The sequence below is a fragment of the Thunnus maccoyii genome, chromosome 4 (genome assembly GCF_910596095.1).
Source record: "Thunnus maccoyii chromosome 4, fThuMac1.1, whole genome shotgun sequence".
Classification (NCBI taxonomy): domain Eukaryota; kingdom Metazoa; phylum Chordata; class Actinopteri; order Scombriformes; family Scombridae; genus Thunnus; species Thunnus maccoyii.
Genome location: NC_056536.1, coordinates 29,134,575 through 29,154,352, shown reverse-complemented (window position 1 = coordinate 29,154,352; position 19,778 = coordinate 29,134,575). Strand labels below are relative to the sequence as shown.

The 19,778-nt window shown below is 40.0% G+C and overlaps 1 protein-coding gene and 1 long non-coding RNA gene across 2 annotated transcripts; one reads left to right on the top strand and one right to left on the bottom strand.

Moving 5' to 3' along the window:
* Nucleotides 1–864: 864 nt before the first annotated feature.
* Nucleotides 865–1,927, bottom strand: LOC121895011. Its single transcript, XR_006095654.1, has 3 exons — nt 1,840–1,927; nt 1,651–1,737; nt 865–1,324 (listed from the first exon to the last, which is right to left on the bottom strand). It is a non-coding gene; the product is annotated as an uncharacterized LOC121895011 (long non-coding RNA).
* A 2,579-nt stretch (nt 1,928–4,506) lies between these two features.
* Nucleotides 4,507–19,136, top strand: march9 (membrane-associated ring finger (C3HC4) 9). The gene is made up of 4 exons (XM_042409512.1): nt 4,507–4,916; nt 14,530–14,685; nt 17,657–17,849; nt 18,526–19,136. The coding sequence occupies exons 1-4, from the start codon at nt 4,584–4,586 to the stop codon at nt 18,855–18,857; spliced, it is 1,014 nt and encodes a 337-aa protein (XP_042265446.1). The 5' UTR covers nt 4,507–4,583; the 3' UTR covers nt 18,858–19,136.
* The last annotated feature ends 642 nt before the right edge of the window (nt 19,137–19,778 follow it).

The following is a 19,778-nucleotide window of genomic DNA, read 5'->3' as shown; positions in this document are numbered from 1 at the left end:
TGTTTTCTTGTTCTATTCTGTAAACACAACATCTATCGTCCGTCTGTCCTGGAAGAGGGATCCGTCCTCTGTTGCTCCTCCTGAGTTTTCTTCCATTTTTTCCCTGTTAAAGGGAATTTTTTTCCTTAAGGGTAGAGGGTGTTGTATGCTGCAACAGATTGTAAAACCCCCTGAGACAAATTTGTAATTTGTGATATTGGGCCATATAAACAACAATTGACTTGACTTGACTTGAAATATTTGCTTTTTTTTCTTGGAGAATTTTACCTTTGAAAGTTATTCAAATAAAAAGGAGTTTGGTTGAACAGGTCGTCACTGGGAGACACATGCGGTCTGTGATGAGGGGTCACAAGTAGACGTTGCTTCACTATAAGTCATAAAGTTTGAGAACCAGCACAGTAGATGAGGAGAAATATGAAGAAGTTGACTCGAAAAGAAGAGAAAAGGAATGAAGAAAATGAAGAGAAAAGGGGGGAAAATGAGGTGAGCAAATCAGGTTTTCACCACATTAACTGTAAATGTGAGTCCTGATGAGCAGACATAAAAATTATCATCAATAATCATCTTATGAATCTATGAAAATACAAGATAAGCATATGAGACAATGATCATCTCATTAGAATTAATTACCACCAACCCTCCTCCCACTCAGCATCATCATAATATAACCCTCCCACACATACATGTAATCATACATTACTTTACATTACACTGTATGTACACTTGCAGAACAGTTTATTCCTGTTGTATGTACTAATATCAATGTAATATCATGTGTTTTAGCCTTGAAAGGTCTATCTATCTATCTATCTATCTATCTGAGAACGATGCCATGATAGCCCAGGTATGGCGTTGCATCTCAAATTTAGTTTTATGCATAAAATAAATCTATATCTGTAACAAGCAGAGTGTGAAAAATCAATCTTGGATCAATGTGACAGGGGATTTAGTTAGAAGTGTTGCTATAGAGGAGAATGCAGAGTGTTAAAGAGAGAAAGAGAGAGAGGCTTCTTCTTCTCTGTAAACTGCAGATTAAAGTGACCTCTGCACCTGCGTCCCTGATGTTTTCCTAATTGCCTTGTCTTGACATCCTGATAAACGGCACTGAGACATTTTTCCTCCTCTGCTGTTTACAGCTTCAACACCTGACGCCATGCAAGCTGGCAGAGCGCACGCTGAACTTTCTTTCTCTGTGTGTGTATTACAGGAATAGTATCAGTCTCAGCATTAGTGGCTCGAGTGATAGCCTGAAGACGAGTCGACTCAAGATCTCCACTGATACTGAGTATCATTCTGGTGGAAGAAGTATTCAAATCTTTTCTTTCTGTAAAAGTAGCAATAAAACAATGTAAGAATACTCCATTACAAGTAAAATCATGCATCAATATCATACTAAAGAGTACACAAGTATATTTAGCAAAGTGTATTTAAAGTATCAGAGGTTATGCAGACAAATTACTCCTATATGTGATTGATTACTAATAGTGATGCATTAATGGTAAATGAACTACACTTATATAGCACCTCTCTACTTTAACGGACAAATCACTTTACAGTTTTTGCCTCTCATTCAGCCGTTCACACACACAACTTCAACTTAAACTGAAAATAAGCAGAGAAATGTTGTTTCATGGAGTCCAGAATTCATACCTGCTCTCACCGTGGCCGGACTAACCTCCTATAGGGCCTCAGGGTGAAGTTTGTTTTTGGGGCCCCTGTTGACCCCCATTATATACTCTAGACATGAAATGATTAGTAGATCAATTCATTGATAGAAAATAAATCGGCAACAATTTTGATAACTGATTGATGTTTTAAGCAAAAGTGCCAGAGACTCACTGGTAGCAGCTTCTCAGAGGTGAATATTTGCTAGTTTTCCCAGTTTTCCATTGTAGTAAACGCAACATCTTTGTGTTTTTGACAGAAAGACAAAACAAACCATCTGAATATGTTAACTTAGGCTTCAGGGAATAGTGATCTACATTTTTTTTTTTTTTTTTACTATTTTCTAACGTATTAAACACTGACCAATCAACTGATTATTAAAGAAGACAATTGTCAGATCTATTGATAATGAGATGGATTGTTAGTTCCAACCTTATAGTACTCTTAGGTTCACACTAGGTTGTCCTGGGGTTTCTGCCATTTAAAGGATATGGCTGATATATTTTTCTTATTGTCAACAAATCTCACGTGCAGAGCCAAACCAACAATGAACTGATCTACTTACAAGTATTGTGTGTGTATCCTCCATTGACCTCCATTCTTGCCCAGAAACTATTAAAAACACGTCAATGAGCCACGTGGATTATGGTCACGGTAGTTTGTTTAGAAACAGCTCCAAAGACTTATAACAGCAATCACGTTTTCAGTCTCCAGAGAGTAGTTCTGTTTATGACAGACGCCACAGCACATGCCCAGGATCGCTAGCTTGTTGTGCTACATACACAACGTCTTGACTTTGTACTATATTGTTATTTAGTCAAAGAATTTCAGAACAAAGTCAAGAGGTTGTGATTTGGTGCACAACAAGCTTCCAACTTACAATACAATACTAGGATCGATTCATTGTGGGTTTGGCTCTGCACAAGATTTGTTGACAATTAGAAAATATCCTTTAATTAAACACAACTTTACAATAAATGAGCTAAACATAAACTAAAGAAAACATGTGTCTTAAAAGTAGATTTTAACACAGAGTCCCTCTTCAAGATCAGGATCATAAGGTGGGAGATGGGGAAACTGTCACAGCTGATTGTGATTGATCGATTGGGGTTTCCGTATTTGCAGCGCTTTTCTGTATTTGGTTGTGTTTTCTGAATATGTTTGTGTTTCCTGTACTTGTGATACTTTTCTGTATTTGGTTGTGTTTTCTGAATATGTTTGTGTTTCCTGTACTTGTGATACTTTTCTGTATTTGGTTGTGTTCTCTGCATTTTCAGAGCTTTTCTGATTGCTGTACATGTGTTGTCAAACTGGTGAAGATGTTTCCTTCACTGCTTGTATTTTCTCTATTTTCATATCTTTTCTGAAGTTGCAGTTCAGAGGAAACAAAAGCAGAACCCGGGTCAGAGGGTACAAAGTTCAGTCAGAGTATAGGAGAGTTCCTGTAGTGGAAAAGGTCTTTTAGAGAGAGGGCTCAGGTCCGGTTCGTACTTCGCGGGCACCCAGTGCATGTGGCCGCAGCGCACACGTCAGCAGATGGAGATCAGCACCCTGGACAGCGGCGCCTGGTCAATAATAAAGCAGCCGGAGCTCCTTTCCTGCCCAGCTGCTGGGAGTACTGGGAGAGGGTGCTTCACCCATCGGAGACGGATGGATGACTAAAGAAAAATAGCGACTTGTTTACAGGATGACAGTCCGGGTTTTTTTTTTCTCCCCATTCCGGAAGTAGCTGCTGGTTCAATCTCCAAGCCGACCATTTCGAGGAGGAAAATCAGCGCCAGCAGTATCATCACCACCATCTATCTGATCCAATAATCAATGCCATTACTGCTGTGTAATTGCTCTCGGATGCGAAGACATCTTCATGCGTCTTCCCCATCTTTCTCTCCAATTAGAAAAAATCGCAGGGTGCCTTTATTATTCTGCCTCTCTCTTTCTTTCTACCGTATTTTGGCTCGCGATGAAATGCTGATGGACATCGACGCGAGGATGGGAAACATGGGGCTTTCGGGTGTTTTTGTGTTGCCATATTTCCAGCTAGGCTACTGAAGGAAGAAGAAAAAATGCAAATGACACGGATTGTGTTTTTGATCTCGACGTGGATTGTCGGGGTGAATGGCACGGATTCTTCGCGGATCAACCAGAGGCTTTACAAAAAGGAGATGAAATAGGAAGAGAGGGAGAGAGAGAGAGAGAGAGAGAGAAAATGGACCATGATCTGACGCTTGGGATGCTACATTGAGAGGGACAATAAAAAAAACAGATATATTATTATAATCACGTCAAAATCAACTTCCATTTCATCTTCCGCACCCTTTCCCTTGCTTTTGTTTTTGGATTATGATTCTTGACAAGAGTCCCAGATGTGACTGTATGGATGGCATGTCGTTGTATTTTACATCCCATCTTCTGTTTCCTGGCTCTGTGTTGCTCTCTCTTCCACTCGTCCACTCTCTCGCAGTCTTCTGCTTTGGGTAGCAAAACATGTAGGCTATTTTTTGCTGCAAGCCCAGTGTGCGTCTGAAAAAAAAGGGTGTCTTTTAGAGCAGCCTCGAGGAAAAATGGACCGTGGAAATCAAGAAACTGTCCAAGTTGTAATGTTTTCTAAGGGTGCGGTGGAAGATGTATCTATAGACAGCATTTGCTGAGTTGTTTGAGTAATGAATATTGAAAGAGTGTGTCGGCCAGCTGAAGGGGAAAATCTTTCATCCGCATTGGCTTAGACACACATGCCATCAGTGGGGCGAGAGCCTTTATTTCTCTGGATTTCCAATTAATAGTTGTGGTATTACAGAAAAAAAATACAATAAAAATGAACATATCTGGTGTATGAATTATAATAATTATAATAGAGGGAGAGAGGAAAAGACAAAAACACTTTTACACATTTATTCATTTCAGTCTTTATGTAGCCAAACATGTTCAAGTATCGGATCCGCATGTTTTTTAATGAACTGAAAGTCCTGGTGTTTATGCGATCCGATTCGAGACAGTCCGGCTCAGACACAGATAGACGGTCCACCACCATGCGAGGTCTGGGGATGGGCGGCTGCGGTTGGCCGCCTTTCGTCGACTGCCATTCCCGGGATGACGAGGAGGAGTACTACGGCAGCGACCCGCGGCCCCGGAGCTTGGCGTTTGAGGACAAGGAGCCAAAGCTGCAAGTGGGCCTGGACGCCGTTTCTCTGGCCAGCACCGCCAGCAGCCTGCGGACCCCCCAGTGCCGGATCTGTTTCCAAGGCCCCGAGCAGGTATAGACATGCAGCAGAGAGAGAGAGAGAGAGAGAGAGAGAGAGAGAGAGAGAGAGAGAGAGAGAGAGAGAGAGAGAGAGAGAGAGAGAGAGAGAGAGAATGGCTCCTTAATGCTGATGCCACGTCCTGTGGACGCAGACAGTGTTTGTGCTGATAGAAATGGTGCTGCACGGAGCCTTTGTGGTTGCTGTGGAGAACCATTTCACATCAGCAGGGTTTGAGGAAGTTTTTTCATTTTTTATTTATTTTTTAACAATCACACTTGGTTCTTTCATCTAAATCTGCCATTTTGATTTTTTGTTATACAGCAAATCACAAAGGGTCTCTGATTCAGAGGAGCTACTACAACCATCCTGTCCTACATCTCCTTCCCTCTCTCTCTCTCTCTCTCTCTCTCTCTCTCTCTCTCTCTCTCTCTCCCACCCACCTTCCCCTCACCTACCTCCTTTGAAAAGAAAAAACACAATCTAGGTTGAGGCCTAGGATTCCAACAATCATGTAGAGGTATTGTCTTTTATTCTGAAAAGATGGTTTATTGGTGATCTGGTTATCTGAATAACACAGTTTTCATATCTAAGCTTATGAGTTGTTGGGAGGCAGCAGTTCCCAAACATCTGGTATCCGGACCAGCATAGCAACAAAGAAAGTTAGCCAATTAGGTCTGCTGAATGACAAATAGAGTAACCCCCCACCCCCACCCCCACCTCCACCCCCTAAATTTTCCACATGTGTCACAGAACAGGATGATCAACTATTGATCGTGTGATGATCACTGTTCCTGGCCAGAAAAATGGTGTTAGCTGTGATGATACGTGACAAGTTAAATGAATTTGTCATCCTTTCGCCTTTCTATTTTCTGCTCCTTTTTCCCTTTGCGGTGCTCTTTTTTTTTTTTTTCTTCCGAGAGCCCAAACAAAAACAATAAGTAGTGCATCTCTTTGGTCTGTGGCCAAATGCCAGTCTCACCAGATGTGCTGAAACCTGCGCCGCCTGGCTCAGCAGGTAGACCTGAAGCCTGAGATAATTAGAAACACTGTAAATCCTGTAGGAGCACAGATGGATATTACCATTTAGTCACTTCCCTAAGATAGGCGTATAGTGTTATTACAGCCCATGTGCTAATTTATGACATCTGCCTTAGAGTTTCTATTGTAAGAGATAGTAAACTGAGAGAGCCACAGGACCGAGTAAAGATTAGTTCAAGCTTGTTTTGGATACAAGGCGTATGATGTTACAGACAGGGATCAAACCCAGGTTGCCCACTCAAACATCTTCCTTTAATAAAAGGTTTTGGGCTTTGGGCTCTCCGGCAAGGTGACTCATCGTGCAACATGGCTCTGAGCTGCCTCTTTTAGTCACAGACAAAGAGAAAGCAAACAAAGCGTGGAGGGAAAACCCGAAGACTACGCTACTACATCAGCTTCTCGCTCTTATTGTTTGTTTTTCTTATTGTGCAAGGTGAAAGTGTCTTATACCTCCTCCGGTGCAGGGTTGGGAGGGGAGCTCACGTTTGCCATTTTATTGTTATTTCATTATTCAAGCAGGTCACAACAGGGGTAAGGATCATGTCGCTGTCAGCGGGCCAATTACCTACAGATATAATCACCTCGCTCTGTGGGCCGCACCGAGTATGAATCCTTATTAGCTGTCTGTCAAAGGTGTCGGTGTGTGGCGTGATGGTACAGTAGCTGATTCTACATAAATGGATTCACAGAAGCGGTGCCAGAGCCTGCTGGAGGGGAAGGGACGTGTTAACTTTTAGAGTACATACACGAAAACATGCTGGGGTGCGGAGAGGTGGTGGTGGTGGTGGTGAGGTTGATCACCCCTGCCTGCCCTTTTCGCATGTAGTGCCCAACAGCGTGTTTCCACAGGGACACACAGTCTGCTCAGCTCAGGGGGAACTTCCACGCCAAAAACTGTTTGTCTAAAGGTTACAGTTGAGGAGGAAGACCTCTTTTTTTTTTTTACTTTAGTCATACTAGTGACACACCAAATTAACACCTTCATGTGCTGTGAAGTGGCCTTAAGGGACAAACTCATGCCAGTTCATTCAAGCAGGGAAGTGTGTGTTTTTGTGTGTGTGTGTGTGTAGAGAAGGACAGCTTTTATGTTTGTTAGTCTTTAAAGGATGATCCTGGTGATTTACTATATTTTTCTTATTAACAAACCCATGAAAAGACCAGAACCAACGATGAATTGATCCTACTGAGTAGCAAGTGTCGTCTCTGTATCAAAAACCTGATATATCTTGGAAAATGTCCACACTAAGCCGGCCAAGTTCACAAATGCATCTTTTTCTCTCCGTTTGGGCCCTCCGTCCAGGCTAAAACAGTGTTTTTCTCTCCCAAAAACGCAGCTTTTCCAAAACAGCCTCCACAGCGTGTGAATCTGAAAACACCGGCTTGGCGTTTTAGTGTGTACGGGGAAAACAGAGCTTTGTAGAAACGTCGTAATATCGGTGACAAATCAGATGACAGTAGCGCAGCATTTCATTGGAAGAGGAGGAAGAAGAAAGAAGAACTTTTATAGCCTGTTTGCAGTTAATCGTAGCTCTCTGCCACCTTTCTCTCGCTAAAACTGTTGTAAAAATGTCAGGAAGCTGCAGCGGAAATGGTAACAGTATACTGTTTCTTCTTCGCTGGTTCTCTGTTGCTGACTTGCTCATCTCTCCTCCGTTCATGCCCAGTAGGAGGAGAAATGACCTGTTTTGGCGTTTTAATGTGGACAGAGGTATTTTCAGAAATGTGCTGAAACACCTGGTGTGGACGCTTGTCGTTTTTGCACGAAAACAGCATTTTTAGAATTTAGCCGGCTTAATGTAGATGTTGTGTCATTCCTCTTTGCCAGAAACTGTTAAAACACATCAATGAGTCACTGTTGCACTGTGTGATGTGTTCCTTCATTATGATGAACATGGACATTGTATTTACTTTGACTCAGTCCCACATTGCTGCCAGAAATACTCACTAGAACCAAATGTGTATTCATCCGCAGCTGAAAATAGTCCCTAACAAATGCACTATCTCCTCCTGTTTGATTAATGTCCACTAAAAACCACAGTGCCCAGCTGTTTGAAGAAGTTATTCAGCATTTTCTAAAACTGAAACAATATATTTGTGAGCTGTTTGTTAAAGATTTAGTAGGAAGCAGTGGGCTTGGGGTAGAGAAGTCAGAAAGTGTTGAGAGATGATCTAACACATTGTTAGTTTTGGTCTTTTCATGGGATTTACTGACAATAGGAAAAACCTCAAATCTGGAAGTAGGTTAAATTTACAGTTCACTTCATTGTTTGCTCAAACACAGTTTATCAATTCATTTTCTAGTTTTATCTGAGCATGAGGACATCCTGCTCGTCCAGATGTGACCTTTTATATCTCAGCCTGTTACTCTCAAACGAGAGAATGTGCAAATGGAAAAAGAAGCATTTCGCCAAAAACATGTTTTACTTCCATTTTCATTTAGTTAAATGCAACTGAGTTTGATAAATTTGAATTTGATCGAGGATTTCATGTCTTCTTATTTGCCCTGCAGGGTTATCACATCTCCGCTATAAAAGCATTATTAACTTTAGCTTATTAAAAACCCTTAGCAGCTCATCTTTAATATTGTTATCTGTGTCATATCAGTGTCGTGTGATAACCTCGTACATCTGATTCTTATTCATTTAAATGCTTTGAATTGTACCTGGTTTGTAGAGCATCTTCAACAGACTGCATGAAGCTGAACAACAAGGCTGATTTTTCAGAGGTTTTCTGTTTTGGAGATACACAGTTTTCACCCAAAAGCAATCGTATTTTTTTTGTCATTATTCAACTTCCGTACATCAAAAGCATCTTTCACACCTTCACTTTGGTTTCCCAAAACTAAATTCACTCATGTCAGTCCTGTGATCTTGAGCAGGATGATTGATACTCGAGAACATCAAACAACGCTCCTGCAGAGTTTGAATCTTGAACTTTTGGATGAACTCAGGAGATACTTTGAAGAATTGCTCTGTTGGCATTTAATTCATGAATGCAAAAAGCACAAGTTTTTACATATTAATACATTTTATTTCACAGCTATATTCAGAGAAAGTCCCTGCTCGTTGGGTGTCTAAAATATGGTCTCCTTTTATCATCTAAGGAGCAGCTCCAGAAAAGGCTCCTCTTCATTCTAGCTGTGGATGAGAGAGATTATCTAAATCAGTGGTTACCAAACTTATTTTCGAGTCTTCTCAATTTAAATGTCAGGAAACGTTGTTTGTCCATGAATTTCAGCAGGACGACAACATTTATCTGTGCTTTCCAAAACTGTTCAAATCACAGTTGAAAAATAAATATGTTTTATGATGTGACAATGCTGTGGTTCAGGTTAAGTTTTTACTAGGTTTAGATCATAGTTTGGGTTAAAATACATATTTTGTTAAAGTGGATGTAATGTTCTTATGATTTTATGTTATTTTTATACTGTTATGATGTCAGATGTCTGTGTTAAACATGGTCAAAGCTCCAAAACTTGAAGTTAACGTACGTAAAAATGCTCCCTGAAAGTATAAAAGTCGTTTGAAGTGTTACCTCTACTTCCTCCTCGTGATGACATCGTATTGTTTGGGCGTGCTCACAAACGGCCGTCTGTTAAGGTTGTTCACGTTGTCCACTTGAACATGTACGAATATATTTGAGAACTTTCCATTTCGAGTAAAAGACAAGAGAAAGAAGAATTTGTTTTGCCTCCCGAGTCGCCAAGAGGCAGCTTCTGGGGGTTAACCAATCAGAACAGAGCGGGCACATCGGGAGGGGGGCCTTAAAGAGACAGGGGCTAAAACGGCCTGTTTCAGACAGAGGCTGAACTGAGGGGCTGCATAAAGGGCCAGTACAAGATAAATAAGGAGTTTTATTGAATTGTAAATCAAATCTGTATGTTCATCACCACAAGCAAGGCATCTGATATCACACAGTGTCATTTCATGCATTGTTATAATAAAAAATATTATTAATATATGCGCTTTAAGATTAAGGAAACATCGTGGTTTGGGTTTAAAATTAGGCCACTACTTCCTTAAGGTTGGGAGACCCTCGTTGTCATGGTTACAATAACAACCAACTGGACTTCTCTACTCGCTTACTAACTAGTTTTCACAGCCTGAATCTTTGGTGTATGTGGAGCATGTGGTGTTCAGGCCTGTTGTAGCTTGTAGTTTATTGATTATTGTGACAAAAAAATGTACTAAAACTCAACCTCACACCAATCTGTAATCATATATGTGTGTTTATTTTCCTCCCTAAACACAAATATTTAGGCAAGTTAATTTGTGTAGCACATTTACATAATGCAAAAGAACAATAGAGCTTTAAGATGTAATTAAAAGTCACAGCAAACAGATGCGTGTTTAATTTAGATTTAAAGGTATTCAGCGTCGTCTCTAGTCTGAGATCTTCAGGTAGTTTGTTCCAGATGTGAGCAGAATAGAAGTTAAAAGCAGCTTCATTTACATCTAAATTTGATCTATTTCACTGGTCTGAATTGTCGTTCGTCACACGTTTTGCGTTTCCTGTTGGTTGTTTTAAAATCATATTCAGAGATTTTAAAGCTCTCTGTTTTTATTTTGTTTTAGTTGTTTGTGACATTAACATTCTCATCCCAGTCTGAATATGTTTCCTCGTTATACACACAGACACTTCAACGACAGCTTGACATTTTAGAAATGTTTGCTTTCATATTGTTTTTATTTAGTTCCTCATATACTTCTGACCTTCTCCGTCTTATCTTTATAATGTCAGCAGGCAACTTGTTTTAAAGTTTATGAGTGGCATGTGGCTCATCCTCCGAACCGCATCTTTTATGCGGTGGGGACACTTGAAGTATTTTATTATAAGAGGGAAGGTCAAACGAGCCAGATGGGGGGAAAGACAGAGTGCGGACGGACAGAAAAAATATGAAGCATATTTGTGTCGGCGAAGTAGTTCTCTGGTGCATAAACCTCGTGTTGATTAAACAGGTAAATCTCTGGCAGGTGAAACATATTCTGAAGCATTTTATGAGTCACCATTTGTAAACTGATGATTTAGCTCAGTGCTGATGTCAGTTCGTTTGGAAATCTGCACACAAAACAGAGCAAACACATATCAGCTGATTTTAATCTGCTGTTTTTATTACTGTAAAGTTGACTTCCACCATATTTTTAGTCACTACAAAGAAAAAAAGTACTTAAAGGAATAGTTTTGGTTTAGTTTTAGACATTTTATGCTTATTCGCTTTCTTGCTGAGAGTCAGACAAGAAGATTGATAAACACTTAAGCGTTAAAACAACGAGGCAATTAGTCAACCAACAGAAACTTATTTTAGTCAGGTTTTAGTCATTTTTCAACCAAAAATGGCAAAAATGTAATGAATTTGCTGCTTTTCTTGTTATATATGACAGGAAACTGCATATCTTTGGGTTTTGGACTCTTGGTTGAACAAAACAAGACGTTTGAATTCATCTACTTGAACTTATAACTGGCATTTTTCAATATTTACTGATAATTCATAGACTGTATTGATTACTTCTTGATTAAATGACAGTTGTACATCTTTAGTTCTTAGAGTCCCAGGTAAAATCTTCTCAATCTTCTTCACTGATTAATTAGTCCAATTAAAAGTCCACTAACACTCAATAGACAGAATGTTATTTGTCAACTATTTTGATAATGGATTAAACGTTTTAAGTCATTTATTTGAGTCAGTCTTTATGCTACACTAACCATCTCCTTCTCTTGTGTCATATTTAAATGCAAAATGTCAAAATATTCTTTTAATTTGACTTTTGCAAACAGTTTATGCTTTTCAAAGTCACATCCTTTGAATTCAAAGGATCAGGTTGACGGCTTCTGTGTTTTTCTTGTCGTCAACAAATCTCATATGCGGAGCCAAACCAACAATGAACTGATATATTTTGTGCTACATTGTATATTACAGGTTGTGATATGCAGCACAACAAGCTAGCAAAGCTCTGTAAATGGAGCTGCGGTCCCGCACATGCTCAGTGGTGCCTGTCTTACACAGAACTGCTCTCCAGAGACTGAAAATGTGATTTGTTTATTTCTTCAGAGCCATTTCCAAACAAACTAACGTCATCGTAATCTTCATAATGAAGGAATACGTCACCCGGTGCAGCGGTGTGACTCACTGATGTGTTTTTAATCGTTTTTGGACAACAACAACAGAGGTCTACAGCACAGAGGAATAAGATATATTGGTTTTGGATACACACACACAATACTTGTAAGTAGGATGAGTTCATTGTTTGTTTGGCTCTGCACATGAGATTCGATGCCAATAAGAAAATATAGAAACTTGCCAGGCTGATCCTTAACAGCTCTGAAGTGAACTCTACCACCTAAACGCAGTCAATATGTATCTTTGATGTCTCTGAGATGTGTTTATATTAGCTGAGAGTTGTAGTTTGTTTGAGAGGTTGGCTGAGTTCACTCAGGCTTCAGCAGCAGCAGCAGCTCTTCTCTCCTTCACCTGGCTGCCCTTGAAGCCGCCTCGCTCCCCCGCTGGTGTTGCAGAGTGCTAACATGCCCCTTCGCCAACTGGGCCCCGCGTCAAGCTGTGACCATTCATTGATCTACTAATGATTCATACTGATATTTTTTTTTACCCCCGACGCTGTTATTTTAAAAGCGTTTCATTCATTTTCGATGCACAGGTTTGACACTGCAGAGGCTTTTTTTTTTTTTTTTGCTTTTCATTCAGTGAAATGAGGCCCTGATGCAAAATGTGCCGTCAAATTTTAAGCCTTCTGACAAAATGGATGTTTGACTTTGATTGATGGTGACAGCCTGAATGTGGCGAACGAGCCAGCAGGCTTCAGGTGCTGACGTGGAGCTGAAGAGACAGAGTCCAAAAGCCACATTAGCTTGTCTCTTAGGGACTGGATGGGAATTATTAAGGCAGGCGAGGGTATTTTGATGTTGATTTTTTCTCCTCATTCTTACCCTTGTGAGCTCTAAACAGATCGAAATAGTTACAATACATCACTGAGATGTGTTTCATGTGTGCGCGGGTCGTAAAGATGCATTTCCTTTATGAAGAAGACGACATTCATATTTCTGTAATAGTTTCCCATGAGAGACATTTTTGAGAAACACAATTTATATGGATCGTATAGTTAATGCATAACATGTAGTTTCACAACTCATATATTAATGTTCACACTAGTTACTGCTTTTTCTTCTATGATTATGATCAAACCGCCCCCCTATCAGTAACTCTATCTCTCCTCCTATCTAGAATTATAATTAAATGACACTTTATTAACAGTATATTGCATTTAGCAGCAATATTTGATAAGAAAATGTTAGAGGAAAGGCTTTAAACTCAATTAGCTGGTTAGCTCACAGCACTGTTGATTATTTAAGTAAAGAAAACTCACAAACATGTAGTTTTACTGGCAATATTTAATAAATCCCATTATGTCCATCTCCTGTTGTATAGGAAGTGTTTCAGTGCTGCTTGTTTGTTCGGACAAAAATAATACCTTAGCTGCTAATAATAGCAAAGGACAACAAGCTAATATGTTAATTAGTTGTGGGTTAAAGTTACTTTAGATTCTGAAGCTCTAAGTAGTTTTACAAATGCATTTCCTGTTTAACAGATGTCCTGCGTGTTTAAGATGTTTCCTTTGATTCAAGTGAACGGCTCGTTATCAGGCTTCTGCAGAGTTTGATGACCAGCTGATCATTTGAATCAGGTGTGTTGGAGGAGGGAAACATCTCAAACATGCAGGGCAGGGTTGCTCCTGGACCAGGATTGAAAACCACTGGTTGATTCATACCTCACGCCGCTGTTAACGCAAAACCTCAATTTGCACGACGCCTCTGTGCAGATCTTATTAGTGATTGATTATTTATCTTTCACAAAGATCACACTCGCTCCTTTATTCCACATAATAACGAGAGCAGTGAAAATAAAATGTGTCATATAGAGTCAGATCTCAATATGATGCAAGCTCAGTATCACACGTTGCCACTTGTTGCACTAATTAGTGTAATGAGAAGAAACATGTTTCCTGTTTACGGTTTGCAATGTTACTAATATGATCAGTTCTGCTCACACTTCATTGTTGGTTCCTCCACAATTAACTGAGCTGTAACAATTAAAGACACTTGTTTAAATCCCTTTACATGTAAAACCAAATTCCTTATGTGTAAAATAAGTGGCTGGAATATTTGGTTCTTTTGCCATATTTCACTTTAAATGTGTGTGTTGGTGGCGCACATTGTGAAAAATAATGTTCTGTTGAGATATTAAATGTTTAAATCTGCTCTTTTAGTTATTCATGTATTAAAGGAACAGTTCAACATTTAGCAAAATAGGCTCATTCCCCTTCTGGCAAAGAGTGAGGTGAGAAAATCAATACCGCTTTCCAATAGGAGGATTGTATCGATCTTCTCATCTAACTCTTCACCAGAAAGCCAATCAGCCTATTTCCCAAAATGTTTCTATTCTTTAAGTGGAGTTGTACCAGTTTAATACCCTTCGGGGAGGGATGTTTTATTTCCCTAGTAGAGATCAGGCCAGATGCATAAATATAAATACGTTTTAATTAACGTTGCTGTGTTTCCTGGTCTTGTCCTGCAGGGGGAGCTGTTGAGCCCCTGCCGCTGTGACGGCTCCGTGCGCTGCACCCATCAGCCCTGCCTCATCCGCTGGATCAGCGAGAGGGGCTCCTGGAGCTGTGAGCTCTGCTACTTCAAGTACCAGGTCCTGGCCATCAGCACCAAAAACCCTCTGCAGGTAACATCACACACACACACACACACACACACACATTCGTGCTTCCGTCACTTCAGAGGACATTGACTTACATGAATTTCCTCGAGACTTATCCTAACCGTTACCCTAACCCTTCACCTCAATCCAAGTCTTCATCCTGAAATTTACTGATTTACGTCATGAGGGACGTTTACGTTGCTTTTTGTCCCCACAATGTGACAATGTGAATAAAGAGATTTATGTCCCCTAAACATGAGTAATACTTGGAACACACATTTACATGTTTGCACTTCTATACTTGTGAGGACCCTCATTGACATAATGCATTCATTCATGCATTTATTCATCCATAATGAAAATAGTCGTTAGCTGCAGCCCATTCCCTTAGGGCTGCAACTAACAATTATTTTCATCATTAGTGAATCTGTTGATTATTTTCTCGATTAATTGATTAGTCATTTGGGCTTTACAATGTCAGAAAATGGTGGAAATGTCTTCACAGTAAATGTTTCCCAAAGTGCAAGATGACGTCCTAAAATGTTTCTTTTGTCCACAACCCAAAGCTAGTTAGTTAGTTAGTTAGTTTATTATCATAGAGGACTAAATAAACTAGAAAATATTCATATATGAGTAGATTGAATTAGAAAATACAAAAATAAAATGATTAATCTATTATCAAAATAGTTCTGTTGACCAACTAATTGATTAATGAACCAATCGTTGCAGCTTAACATGACCCTTACGCTAACTTTGACCGTCACAGCTAAATGCCTGAGCTCAACACCTTCTCTAAACTGAACCTGAACCTTATTCTAACCTTAAAACCAAATCTTAATCCTCAAACAGTCATTTCAATGTGTGTCCCAAAGAGAGGACTGACCATAATGTCCTCACTTTCCAAAAATGTCCTCACTTCTAAGGTCTAAAATTCAAATTTGTCTTCATAAAAAAACACACACATACATAAACACCCTCTAGTCTGTGGGGTTGCAGATTTTAGCAAAAAAAAAAAAAAAAGAGAAACTCTTTTGGAAAACAAGGCTCCACACTCCCCTCTTGGATCATCACTCTTGCAGAATTTGAACTAAAAAGCTGCAGCACTGATACTGTGCCCATCCAGATGAATCTGACTCACAGCGCACATGGGATTCAACTCACAAACAAGGCCAGCAGAGCACAGCATGGCTCAGCTCAGCTCAACTCAGCTCGGTTTTGGCTCAGCGGTGTGCAGAAGTCTCCTCATCGATCGCTTTTTTACAAAACACGCTCTCTGATAAACAATCGAGTCAACAAGATGGCGATAGAGTGTGAATATGTAAACTTCTCAACATGCAGGGGCGCTGTCACGCTCTGATGGGGGGTCACTCTTTAAAATTCATGAGCGATTCAAGCAGGGAGATCTTATCACATGGAGGAGGGGGGGGGGAGACATTTCATAACATATACAACATGGAAAAACGCTGCCGCAGTCTGCGCTCAGGCAGCAGACCTGGCGCTCTTCGCTAGAACAAATCTCGGGCCGTCGCTGTGGTGTGAAGACTGTTTGCCATATTGTGCTGACACATTTTCCCTCTGCGTCACCGTCCTTCTGCCCTCCTTCTCAGAGGCGGCCAATAGATCTAAAACCTATTGAGAGGAGGCTGTCTGTGTGTTGTGTTTGACATTTGTTAGGGTCTGTGTATCAGTGTTGTTGATGTGTTGATAGATTTGTCTCGTATATGGGATACTGTATTGTTATTTAATGTAATTCTACTCATATATGTGGATTTGTTAGTTATAATGTAGACCAGCGGTGGAAAGTAACTGTACTTAAGTACAATTTTGAGATATTTGCACATTTCAGACAGAAATAATGCACTTTTTACTCCGCTACAGTCACTATACTTCTCATCTTAAGATTTTCCATTTAAAAAATCATCATGATAAGCTTTTAAAATATATTATCAAAGATTAAACATGTGGTACCCTCATGATCCTGGATGACAAAAGCGGTGTTTTGGGGCGTTTCAGGTGTTTAAACTTCTCACATGGTTTCATTTAAATAACTGTTTGAGGCCTAAAGAGGTAAAATTATCCAATACTTTACAAAAAAAGGAAAAGATTAGAGAAAAGTCCAAAACATTTGTACACATTTGTGAAGCAGAGCTTTGTTTTTTCTTCTTTTATCTCCCATTAAGTCAATTCATTTTTTTATTTATATACCAAATATCACAAACCACAAATTTGCCTCAAGGGGGCTTTACAATCTGTACAACATACCACATCCTCTGCTCTTAGACCCTCGATTCAGATAAAGAAAACCTCTCTAAAAAAAACACCTTTAACAGGGAAAAAATGTAAGAAACCTCAGAAGAGCAACAGAGGAAGGAATAGAACAAGACAGCAAAGTTAAAGTCTGGAAAAACAGGACGACAAAATGATAAAACCCATTAATCATATCACGTCCCTTCAGATTTCTCTTGTGACGCTTAAGTTGAGAACCGCTGGATTAAAATACCAAAACTGACTTTAAAGTAGTTCAAACTAGCTCCACCTCGACCAGCTATAACAGTAACATGCTGTTTACACACTGATGCATCTGTGTTAACGATCAAATGTTAAAAAAATCTAATTTATAATCATATATCAGTCACACAGGATCAAATATCTTCAGAACAAGCACTTTTACTTCAGTACTTTGAGCACATTTTTACTGATAATAGTTTTGTTTATCATTATGAATGCTGAACTTTTACTTGTTTTATTTATTTACTTGTTTATTTATAGAGAAAACACATTAATTAACAATAATTAATCATCTGCAGCCCCTCAGCAGGTTAAAAGAACAAACACAGCATCAAAGTACATGTAAGAGGATACAGCATAAATGGAAACCTGATAAAAACACATAAAACAGAATAACACTCCATTTATACCATTTATACTCATACTTAACTAAAGTATTTGAGTTTTTTCTTCCACCACTGACGTAGATGTTTTCTCTCCTCTCCAGTGGCAGGCCATCTCTCTGACGGTGATAGAGAAGGTGCAGATAGCGGCCATTATTCTGGGTTCCCTGTTCCTCATCGCCAGCATCTCCTGGCTCATCTGGTCCTCCCTCAGCCCGTCGGCCAAGTGGCAACGTCAGGACCTGCTCTTCCAAATCTGCTACGGCATGTACGGCTTCATGGATATCGTCTGCATAGGTAAAAGACAGAGCGGACGAAGACAGCGCGAAACAAATGCCGAAATGTGCAAAGATAATATGTTTACGAGCAGCGGTAATAGATGAACTGTGAAGGAGTAGCGCATGAAAATATAAAGTTAGAAGACTTAGGTGACAGAGCACAGACGGATGCATTATGCAACAACAGGGACAGCAAAGAAAAACAGGATGTACTCTGCAACAACAAAAAAATATTAATAGGCTGCATTATGCATGACAAACTAATATTCAGCTCACATTCTGTTGATGGTTAAGGTCATGCAAAATTACACAGAAAAGCAAACTAAATAGGCAGATGGTGCATAGGTAGGAGATGACAACTAAACTAAAAGCCAAGCAAATTCTGATGATGTCGCAGAGTACAAGAGACTGTTTTTCTAGGAGCAACCTGGTCGACTGTTCTTGTGTGATATTGAGTTGCCTGTGTAAGACAACACTGAGAACAGATGGCATCAGATATCTGCACTGTGATTATTGCCAACTGTCTATTCTCATCCACAGGCGAGATGGAAAGTTCCTACCTACGATGCAGATTGCAGCTCGCAGGCCCCACTTTTTTTTTTTTTTTTAACGTAATATTTGATGTAAAGCAGTGGGAATTCATTGGATTTCATGCACTGCCCTTCACCCTGCTTCTTCTTCTTCTTTCCGCCCAGGCCTCATCATCCACGAGGGATCATCGGTGTATCGAATCTTCAAACGATGGCAGGCTGTCAATCAGCAGTGGAAAGTACTGAACTACGAGAAATCAAAGGACTTGGGTGACCCGGTGAGTTCGAGCAGCAAGGCGGGAGCTCGCGGCTCTCGCGGGAACCCCCACGGCCTAGCCAGCAGCAGCGCCGGGCGACAGAGCAGGAGGCTAAGAACTATTCTGAACCACCACTGTGGATACACCATCTTGCACATCCTGAGTCAACTGCGGCCCAACGACCCGCGGATCAGCGCCGCCGCCAACCGGGAGGTGGTGATGAGGGTCACCACCGTATGAGTCGGGGAGTCGGCGTGCGCGATGGGAGGAAAAACACTTTTTTTTTGTCCAGATGTAAATGAGTGGAGGGACTTAACGGACCTGAAATTAAAAAAAAACTAAAGACTCATGTTGGCAACAAGAGCCCTGCGAGGAGCTGAGTGATGCCCGGAGCATCAACAGACAGCACACACACTAGAGGATTTTTCCTCTTGTTTCGTACAACAAAAGGAAGCCAGATGCTCCTTTTCAATAATTAAAGAACTGATGAAAATAAGGACGAAAAAGCATTAAAAGACATCAAACATGAATTGTGAGGGGGAGAGGGGGGAGGTTGGGGTTGGAGGGGAGGGGAGGGGGTGTAAACAGGCTTTATAACCTAAACCAAGACGATGAGACGTTTTTTCCAGTTCAATATCAGGATGCACAGAGACATTTCTCTTTGATTTGATCCTCTCGGTTTGATTTGTATCTCTTTCTTTTTTTTTTTTTTTTGGTTCTGTTTTTTACTCACTTTGATTTTTTGTACGGATGTATGATTTTAGAGGAAATCATGTAACTCCATACATGCCAAGCATTTCCAAGACAAACTATGTATAATGATCTTTAAAAAAAAAATTTCTACAAGCTAACCAATGCTGGGAAATAGACCGAAAACTGAAACAAACAAACATGAGAGAAACACAGAGGTGACAACAACGGAACAATAAGTTAAAATAAAAGAGAAAAAAAAAGGAAAAAAAAAAAAGAAAAAAGAAATCAACAAGATTTCAGTGACACTTAACCTTTCTGCAATAAAGATACGTATGTACATTTCACAGGGAATTTTGCATGGGTATATAATTTTATTCTTCATCACATAAACATAAGCACATGACAAATTTGCTCTATTTCGAATGGTGCTTGCCAAAAATAAACACTTTAGAAACATCTGATTTCATT

Bases quoted from the DNA above. Each gene is read 5' to 3' on its own strand.
- march9 (XM_042409512.1), top strand. From the start codon at position 4,584: ATGTTCAAGTATCGGATCCGCATGTTTTTTAATGAACTGAAAGTCCTG. The intron at 4,917-14,529 runs GTATAGACATGC...CTTGTCCTGCAG, and splicing joins GTTTCCAAGGCCCCGAGCAG to GGGGAGCTGTTGAGCCCCTG. The intron at 17,850-18,525 runs GTAAAAGACAGA...CTTTCCGCCCAG, and splicing joins CATGGATATCGTCTGCATAG to GCCTCATCATCCACGAGGGA.